The 10036-nt window shown below is 33.9% G+C and overlaps 1 protein-coding gene across 1 annotated transcript; it reads left to right on the top strand.

The window, feature by feature from the left end:
• Positions 1-335: 335 nt before the first annotated feature.
• Positions 336-7149, top strand: LOC110826427 (SAP domain-containing protein). Its single transcript, XM_022057065.2, has 5 exons — positions 336-781; positions 1609-3058; positions 5069-5269; positions 5360-5511; positions 6272-7149. The coding sequence occupies exons 2-5, from the start codon at positions 1639-1641 to the stop codon at positions 6737-6739; spliced, it is 2241 nt and encodes a 746-aa protein (XP_021912757.1). The 5' UTR covers positions 336-781; positions 1609-1638; the 3' UTR covers positions 6740-7149.
• Positions 7150-10036: the final 2887 nt, after the last annotated feature.

Below are 10036 nucleotides of genomic sequence, written 5' to 3'. Positions count from 1 at the left end.
TTCAAAGCAATTATAATAAATTCTTGATCTACCATCTCTAAAAAAAAATCATCTTTAATGAATCTGAAAAATAAAAATGACAAATATATTATTTAACCTTTGAACTATATTCAATATTATAGTTTAATAATAAATAATATAATTAGTTTTCAAGATTTTTATTGTTGTTTCAAAAGCATAGTTTTATCAAAATGTCAACAGTTGGCTCAGGACCCAAACCCAAACTTAACTGGGCCTAGGGTCATACCCTTACATACCCAACCACTGTATATGGTATGTCATGAGGACTTTTTGGTCATTTCACATCCAAATCTCTGGCTTTTAGATTCCACCCCTCATCCCTCTCGATTGTCGCACGGTCAGACGCTAACACCCTGAGCAAAACCCTAAATTTCATTTTTCTTTTAAAATTCCACAACATAATCCAATACCTACATCTCCCATTTTCGCCTTTCCATTTTACTCATATTATCATCCCTTTTCCGCTTTTATATGTTCTAGACAGCACACCCTTTTTTTCTTGTTTCTTCTTTCCTTTTGTTTTCAGGGAACAGAGACGAGTCCTCGCGGAGAGATTTCTTTTGCTGTTTTCTTTGTTTCGGGAGCTATATAGCTTCCTTATTTTACGTGGGTTTATCCATCTTTTGCTTTGTCTTTTCTCTCTAATGGTGGTTTTTCTGTTGTCAACTTAGGGTTTCTTATATACCTATTCACTTCTTTCCATCAAAGGAAGTTTGCACTTTTGAATTCTCTCGCGGTCCTGTACGAAGCCAAAATTCCTGTGAGTAAATTCTTAAATTTCGCCATGAGTAGGTTTCATTACAATTTTTGCTTGCATTTGTTGCTCTGGATTTGAGGTATAGCTTTGCACGTACCCGCCATCGCCGCATTTCTATCTTTTAGGCCATATTTACCTTAATGGGGTGTGAACGTTCCTCTTGCTCTTTCGTACCTTAATCTTAGAGCGTAGGTTGGTTTTTGGGCTTTGATTTGTGCAGATTGGTATTTTTATACATTGGAGGTATCCTGTATCCTGTTATAATTGTTATCTACTTTTTCTCCAGGAATTTCTTAGTAAGTACTTATGTGGCCGTCATGTTTTGCTTCAGGGCTGTAGCATAAGCGTTCGCATAACATCTCTATTAGATAGATAGAACACCAGAGTTTCTGCATGTTGTCATAAGATTAGCGGCTGCTATACTTAGATCTCAATTATTTAATTTGATTTCTTGGTTTTGAGGTTATCTTATTATATTTTCGTGCATTAGATCCAATTCTTCTTCTGAAGTATTCTGTTTTGTTTGGCGGTTTTCCTTTATTTTAATTCTTGATGTATGCATTTGAGGAAGTTAACATCTTTGATCTTCATTGCATGGGATACTGCTTATGAATATTCTTTTATGAATTGATATATTTATTTTGGCTTGCATACATACCAAGTGCCGTACTTGTGATGTAACTTTTTATGGTCTTTTCACTTGAATCGTGGTTGCATTCTTGTTTATGGTGTATACTTGGCAGTAGATTATGCGTGTTAGCTAAAATGTTGTCTCCTTTAGGAATTTCTTCTATTCGTTCAGAACATTTCACATATAATGTTTTGATCAGGTTTTGAAGGTGAGTTTTTAATTGGCAAAGATGTCATCCCCTTATCCAGTTCTCGACAATCGACCAATTGATCAGTGGAAGGTTACAGAGTTGAAAGAAGAGCTTAAGAGGCGGAAGTTGACAACCAAGGGCTTAAAGGATGATTTGATCAAACGTTTGGATGAAGCTCTTCGTATTGAAAGGGAAAATTCTGAAAAGGAGCTTGCTGAAAGGGAACGTGCTGAAAAGGAAATTGCCGAGAGAGAAATTGCCGAAAAGGAAATTGCCGAGAGGGAAATTGCCGAAAAGGAACTCTCTGAAAGAGAGAATGCTGAAATGGAGAATGCTCAAATGGGTAATGCTGAAAATAAGAAACTTGAAGTGGAGAATGCCGAAAGGGAAAAATCTGGAAAGGGAACTCCCAAAAGAAAAAATGCTGATAAAGCAGACAATGGTTTTAGTACTGATCCTCAACCTGTCACTGGAGTAAAAGATACAGAGACAGTTATCATTGCTGATGAAACAGTAAAGGAAGTGAGGCTTGGCAGTAACAAAAATAAGAGGGTAGATGATGATAGACTTCAGGTTGACATCAATGATCCTGTGAATTGTTCAGCCGAGGAGAAATGTGAAGAAAGAGACATGATAGGTGATGTCAATACTGCTAGGATGGAAGGGGTATCAGATGTTCAGGCAGCTCATGTGGAGACTGGCATTGTGATTGTGGAAAGTGTGTCTTCTGAAGTGGCTTGTGGACAAGATATGCAGAATTCTGGAGCCATGGACGAGAAGGGTAATTCAAGTATTCAGCAGGAAAATAAGGATTCAAAACCTAAGCTGGAGACTGGTAGCTTAACGGCTCAGCTAACAGATGACGTGCACGAGACTTCTGCTTCAAGCAACCAGGTATCTGAGGTCAGCCCTGTTTTAGGGTTTCAAGTAAAATCTGATTCTATTTCTACTGATTCTGTGTCAATTAACAAAAAGATTGAACTAAAGGATAATATAATTGCTGATAATGTTAAAATAGAACAAGATGTTGTTAGGCCGGAGATGGTGCAACCATCATCCAGCAGTGTTGTCCCAGTCAGTGGTGAATTGCATCCAATGGATGTTGAAGAGCCACTTGAGAAGAAGGCATCTGTTGAAGAAAAAGATGATGAAAATATTACAAATGCAGACGCATCCAAGAAAAATGACAGTGCAGATATAGGGTATTCCGAAAAATTGAATTTAGATAGAAGTTCTGGTGATGACTCGATGGAGGATGATGTTTTGGAGAGTAAGCAAATTGATTCTAAATATAATTCTGATGAAGTGGGAAATAGGAGCGAGAAAAGTAAAATGCTTGTTGTAAAGGATGAAAGTCCTGTTGATGTTGTAGGAGATGATTTATCTACAGCAAAAACTGTCATGCCTGATGAGAATAAGACTGTTCCATCTGTACCTGCTGAAAAGAGAAAGTTACATGGTAAGCATTGTCTGTGGAGATTTTTTTATTTATTAATTGTTTCTTCTAGAGTGTCGATGTTCTCTCTCTGTGGCTAATATCTGTCTTTTCCTCTATGCAATTTTATGTTATTTTTAAGGATTTCTGGTTTGAGTGAATATTTCGTAAATAATTATGTTTGTCCTTACTTGATATTTGCAAATGGAGCCTGCTTGTGGCAATTTTGTCCATATCAAATGTAGGTGTTGTGAGGTCAAATGCTGTCTAATTGTGAATATGGCATTCAATTGCCTTGTGCTCTCTTTCTATAATGAGTTTGTTTCTCCTAACTCGCACTTGCGTGAGTACTAATAGGTGTGTAGGTTTAAAGAAGCTTGGTCAAAATTGATTCAGCCCAATAAGGTGAGTAGTGTAGGTGGGTTGCTGAACTAAAAGAATGTTAATTAGTATTGGAAGTACCTTTTGTTCTCTGTAGTATGTCTGATTCTGGTCCTTTGTTGTTTAATTCTTAAAGGTCTAGCTGTCTTGTTGTAAGTACTAATTGTTATATGAATGGAGTCTAGGTTTTTCCAGTATGAGTTTGGAACTGGGATAAGTTGAAACTTGGTTTTTAGAAAAAATATTCACATTCCTGAATGAATAAGTGTGCGACATGCACAAGGTATTCGGAATGGTACAACACTTCCAGCACATCTTTTTCTTTTATGCTTTTCTATACTTCATTGATGTTTAAACATAATTTTTCTCCTTTTTGAGAAGCAATATAATTTACTTCGTAGAAAGAAATATGCTCAATGTTTTAGTATTTAACGTGCTAAAGTCTTGTTCTTTTAAAAGCCGCTTATAAGCATAGCCAAACACTACTTTAACACTTTATTTTTTAATTTAAAAAAAAAAACATGTTAAAGTGGTGTTTGGCTATGCTTATAAGCAGCTTTTAAAGAACTATGTTCAAATCTACTGTTAGGTGATAGAATAAACGGGCTTATTGACTGCTAATTGGAAAATTAAATTTTTTCCCTGACCTTTTGTATATTGTCTTAGAATGCATATTTTGTTAACAAATTTAGTTTCTCCTTTAGCATCATATTTATTTTTTGTGAAAAAGGTCCTAAATATTTTCTTTTATAACAGGTATCTCAATCCATTATATATCAGCTTAATTTCTAAATCAGTGTCTACAGGCTCTAAGCTTATTAAAGCATCTACTAATTAAACACATTTCTTTTAGTAATTTAAAACATATTGTTTGCTAGTCCATATGATACTTACCTGTGATCCATAAAATTGGATTTTTTTCTTGCCCATTCGTGCTTTCAGATGGTGCACAGATGTTCTTGTACACCAACTTGGAAAAATAGTTTGTTACAACTTAAGTTCACCTTCAACTCCAATCTTACTAGATGTTAAATTGGCTTAAGCTTGCAAGTTTATCAAATTTTCTTTCCATACCTGTATCTTCCTGTAAGGGATGGTCATTTCATGTTTAGAAGACTCATATTTGTAATTTGATGAAAGAGTTGGTTTTACTTTTTGCTCTTGGAATTGAGAGGACTCAGGGGTGATCTTTTTGCACTATGGGGTCACATTGTCTGGGAACTTCTAATTTCTTGGACTACAGTTGTATCTTTTATGGTAGAAGTAATAAGACTTTTGATTAAGCTGGTCAGAGAATCTATAGTCTCTGTTTGGCTGATATTTAGCTTAAGAAGTCCAGTAGAGAAGCACAACAAATGGAATCTTGTTTTTCTCTTTTAATTTTCATTACGAGGGTTAAGGTTATAGGAAATTGCAGCTTAAGGACAAAGCTTTTAATTGGGCAATAGTATATCAGCTAGGACACTCTCATTTTTATTCACAATTTCTGTTCCATGTTAGATCTGTCTCCGAGTTTGCTCTGCTGTTTATGCTAAAGTTTTTTGAAAGGTTAATATTCCTGAAATTTTTTGCAATAAATTCAATACTTGATTGTGTTTGTTGCTTACAGATTAGAAATTAGCTATATTTCTGTCTGATTGGTTGTCTTTGCAGATCAAGAAACAGTTGGAAATAATGAGCCTTTAAAGAGGCAACGCAGATGGAACTCAGAGAACATAAAAGTGCCAGAACTGCACGGGGCTGATGTCACGCCTACTATCACGCCTAAGGGCAACTTTCAGTCAACAAGTCTGAAACGGAGCTTTTCTAAATTGGACTCTTCGGCTAATGAAGACGCTCCCAAAGAACGTGTTGGTGAGTTACCCTTCCTTTGTGGATGTTGAGAATTTAACCTATAATTGATTTAAAAGCTGAGAGTTGCCACTTCTGTTTGTTGTTTGCCAGTTCCAATATCGCAAAAAACTCCTACGAATTCCCTCAGGATTGATCGTTTCTTGCGGCCTTTTACACTAAAAGCTGTGCAAGAACTTTTGGGAAAAACTGGGACTGCTACCAGTTTCTGGATGGACCACATAAAGACTCATTGCTATGTCACTGTAAGACTTCTTCTCTCACTTCACTTGGTGAATCAACTCCATCTTGCCTATGAGGGTGCGGGTTGGTTCCAGTTGGATGTCTTAAAAATCTTAACTATAACTGAAGTAATTGGGTTGGACAAAATCGGGAACTGAATCAACCAGATAGATTATTAAGCAATGCTTGTGTTGGGCCTTTATTGTCAAATATAATTTGCAGATTTCTCAAATAAATTTGATGGGCTAATACCAAGATGATAAGTTTCATTATTGGGAAAATGAGAAAGCAAGTATTTCTGGTTGTGTTTCGTTTTCTATACAGGATATGGAGGCACCAAAAAGACTTTATATTTTTTCTTTTTGCAAAATATGGGGTAGGCAAAAGTGCTAAATTTTTGTACTTGCTTTATTATTTCCCCTTATTCTGAGGGAGGAAAAAAAAGAGTAATCCCTGATTGCTGAGAGACTCTCAATAAGAGAGTTGTTGTTTGGTGGGTTGGGGTGGTGGTGGTGGTGGTATTTATAAGTAAACTAAAAGACTGGATATTCCATTTATTGGTTTGTTTTCAAACGTGTCATCAAAACCAAGTCATGAGGCTGTAAATCTTAATTATATGAAACCAATTAGAGTGATATCTACTGGAACAATAAATAAGATCTATAGGGTAGTAAAGCTGGAACCCTGTATTTTGGTGGGAACATGAGAGTAAGGTGTCTTGTTCTTCTCAAAGGTTCTCTATTGATAATAAATCTGATAAAAGATATCTTGCAAAATTTGCAGTATTCGTCAGTTGAAGAAGCTGTAGAGACACGGAATGCCGTTTATAATTTGCAGTGGCCCCCAAATGGGGGACGCCTTCTAGTGGCTGAGTTTGTTGATCCCCAGGATGTAAAGTTGCGTTTGGAGGCTCCTCCAACTCCTACTACACCTGTCAATTCTGGCTCTACTGCTACAGCCCAAACTACTTTGCAGCCTCAACCCTCTCCCCGTCAACAGGTTTCAAGGCAGCAGCTTCCACCGCCCTCAGCTTTACCTCCTCCACCACCATTGTCTAATCCACTTCCAGTAAGGGAACGACTTCCTCTTCCTCCACCTCCCCCACTTCCTGAGAAACAAGACCCCCCTATTGTTACTCTGGATGACCTGTTTAGGAAGACCAAAGCAACTCCTCGGATCTATTACTTACCTTTGTCAGAAGATCAAGTTGCAGCGAAACTTGCATCTCGGGGGAAAAACATGAAGCAGTAGGGTTCAGACAGTAGTAAAAATCCCTGGCTGCTCCTGGGATTTCATTGAGTTGGTCATATGTTGATTAAGGTAAGAAAGTATCACATAATTGCAATCTTTGCAGGTCTGCAGGTGTTGCTTATGGGAAGGGATCATTCAAGTCGAGTGGAGGGATCTGGTTCGATGTTGAAATTGGTTTTCCAAAGGCTGCCTTGGGTTGGGTTGGGTTATTAAGGGATAAGCTTACTTTTGGTTTAGAACCCTATAACTCCTTATAAGAGTAGATCAGTTGACCTTTTGGTTTCAGTCATGCTTTTCAGTGGAGCCAGAACTCTTTCCTAAACTTAATTTCACAGAAACCCGACTTTTGATTATGACTTTTGGTACATTGTGGGAAATGTAGTTGTAGCATCAGAGACATAATTCTTGTTTGGATTTTGCTTCTGGCCTCCTGCCCTACAGGATGAAACTAGTGGATGTGTGTGTGTCCTTTATGTTTATTAGGTAAAAGTGGAGAAGATACTCGCAACAAATACGTGTATTACGTGTTAGGTGGAATGTTACGGATGTGTAACACCTAAAAAAAAAACAAGTTTACTGAGGTTTTTTTATATTTGAAATAATTTCCTTAAAAAAAAAATAAAAAAAAATTTGTTAATGATAAATAAAACAATAATACAGAACAAAAGTCAAAGCGTGATGCGTCAATTTTTTATTTTTAAAATAATTTTGCATTTATATTTTTTAATACGTGATGGATATTTATTTAAATATAAAATAAATTTTAATTATTATTAATGTTAATATTAAACCAAAATTAATATGATCACGTAAATAATTATTATGTATTACGTGACTAATTTTAGTTGGTTACATTTAAAATTATAAATTCTCAATCGTATATATTTTTACTTCACATCTTCGATACGTGGAGTATTATAATTATTTTATATTTTATTAAAATGTTTTAACACACAATATTTAGTTCACGACAAACTTAATTGACATTTACACCACAAATTGTCAGCGAATCTCTGAAATTAGGAAGAAATTTTCAATATGAATTAATTAATATTTATATGGTATATCAATGTATTAGAAAAAAAGAAGAGTATATATTTAGACAATAATATTAAATTAGTAGTTTTAAAATATTTATACTACTCTCTTTTCTCTATTTATTGTTTGTGGCAGTGGAATGATTGACTTGAACTTGAGCCGAAAACAAGTTTTCGATGTATTAATATTCTAACAGTTTTGATGTTTGATTCCAAACTCTGATGAAAACAAATAAGATATAACTGAGAAACTTTCTCATAAACTCACTTGGTGCTCAAAATTTTTAAAGAAATTGGATTATATTTACAAGCCAAGATGTGAGAAGATGTATATATATATATATATATATATATATTTGTAATGCAAAATAAATTTAACCGTGCTAACACTAATTCATTGGATCCCATCAGAACTCAGAAAATCAAATATGTTTGTATGAGAGTGGATGACCTTTTAGGAAGTTCTTTTGCTGCACTTGTCTTTTTGGTCTTAGAAGGGAGGAATTTTGGGTGTTCAAGTCATAAAATTCTCCGTTATTATTATCATTATTTATTTTTTATTTGTGGTGAGGGAAATTAACCGAGGTTGAAAATAAGTTTTAAAATGATTAAATTTCAAGTAGTAATAATTTTTGATTCCGAACTCTGATTGAGGCAAATAAAATATCATAGGAAGCTTTCTCATAACACTATTACATAGTAAATTTTTGAAGGAGATTGTACTTTATATTTGAAACATATTTTGAATTTTATTTAGTAAAATTTAGGAAGTTTTGACGAAAAACGAGTGCAATAATGGACTATATTACATTTGTATGTTAAAGGAAAAAGACATATATACATTTACATAAAAAGTGTGATCATACAAACACTAATATAACGTATCTCTTGGGTGAGAGTAGTACTTAGGTAACTTTTGGGAAGTACTTGCGTTGTACTTATCTTTTTGTAACTGAAAAAAGGAATTCTGGGTGATTAAATCATAAAACTCTATGTTATTTTATTATTATACATTTTTTTGTGGTTGTGGAGAATTGGCCAAGATCAAAAATAAGTTTTTGAGGAAGTAAACTTTAAACATTCATAATTTTTTTTTATCACAAACTTTGATTTAGGCTAAAAAGATGTCGTTGGTAAATTTTCTCAAGACTCTATTATGTGGTCAATTTCAAGAAGATATTAGGTTCATATTCGAAGTTAAAAAAAGTTATTTTAAAGTGAATTTAATAAAATATAAAAAATTTTTCTTGAAAAACTGTCACAACCCCCTCTTATAGGGTATGCCTGAAGTACAGTCTCATGACTAGTAATAATATTTTATTACCTCGTAAAAGCGTATCTCTTGAAATGTATGTACAATATTTACATATAATACAATATTCTAAAATTTTTCATAGTTACAGTGTTAAACACATAAAGTAATAACTTTAAAATACTGATATTCAGAGTTTAGTTTAAGAATATCTTATATGTATCACCCACTATTTGGTAATGATATCCTTAATATCTGAAATAGTGATAATTGAATGAGGTACACTATCTTAATAAGTTATTATAGTATCATAACATCATACATACAATATTTTAATATAAACAATATAACAATTTAATAAAATAATGCATAATTTACAAAAATCTTTTCATAGTTTAAACCATAACATATGTTTCTCGAAAACATAGTTAGAATGCTACATTGTACGATGAGTTCAACTTCATCATTATCATGGAGGGCACAAGAGATATATCCAATTATACCATGCATAGACATATTGCCAATAAGGCCAGACTCCTAACACTCACTTGTGTGTGGACACCAGACTCTCAATATACTCGAACACATAACTGGCATATGTGGGCACAAACAAACTCATAACATGATATAAGTGGTTTCAGTGTCGATGAGGCCAGACTCCACCCATAACAAATGATGAATGCAAATCAAAATTCTTTTATGAACATAGTTGGGATAACAAATCAATTTTCAAATCAAAAATTTATTTCAAAATGTGGACATAATAACGGTAATTTTTCAAAATCCAAAATTCTAACATTTCAACATATTATTTTTCAATAATAATTTTACATATTGAGAATACTTACCTCAAATCCACTAATTGTTCAAAATTCTCCTAAACCTTTTCTTTGTCCTGATGGTGGTCTACTCAAGTATTGATTTTATCTTTAATTTTAGGTGAAACCTTAAATTATTTTATGTTTACATTTATTTTAAAATAATACTATAACTATGTGTAACAGCTTG

Source organism: Carica papaya, chromosome 6, assembly GCF_054855325.1.
Source record: "Carica papaya isolate Zhongbai chromosome 6, ASM5485532v1, whole genome shotgun sequence".
NCBI classification, from domain to species: domain Eukaryota; kingdom Viridiplantae; phylum Streptophyta; class Magnoliopsida; order Brassicales; family Caricaceae; genus Carica; species Carica papaya.
Note: the sequence above shows the minus strand (reverse complement) of the source record. Positions and strands in the feature narration are given on the sequence as shown.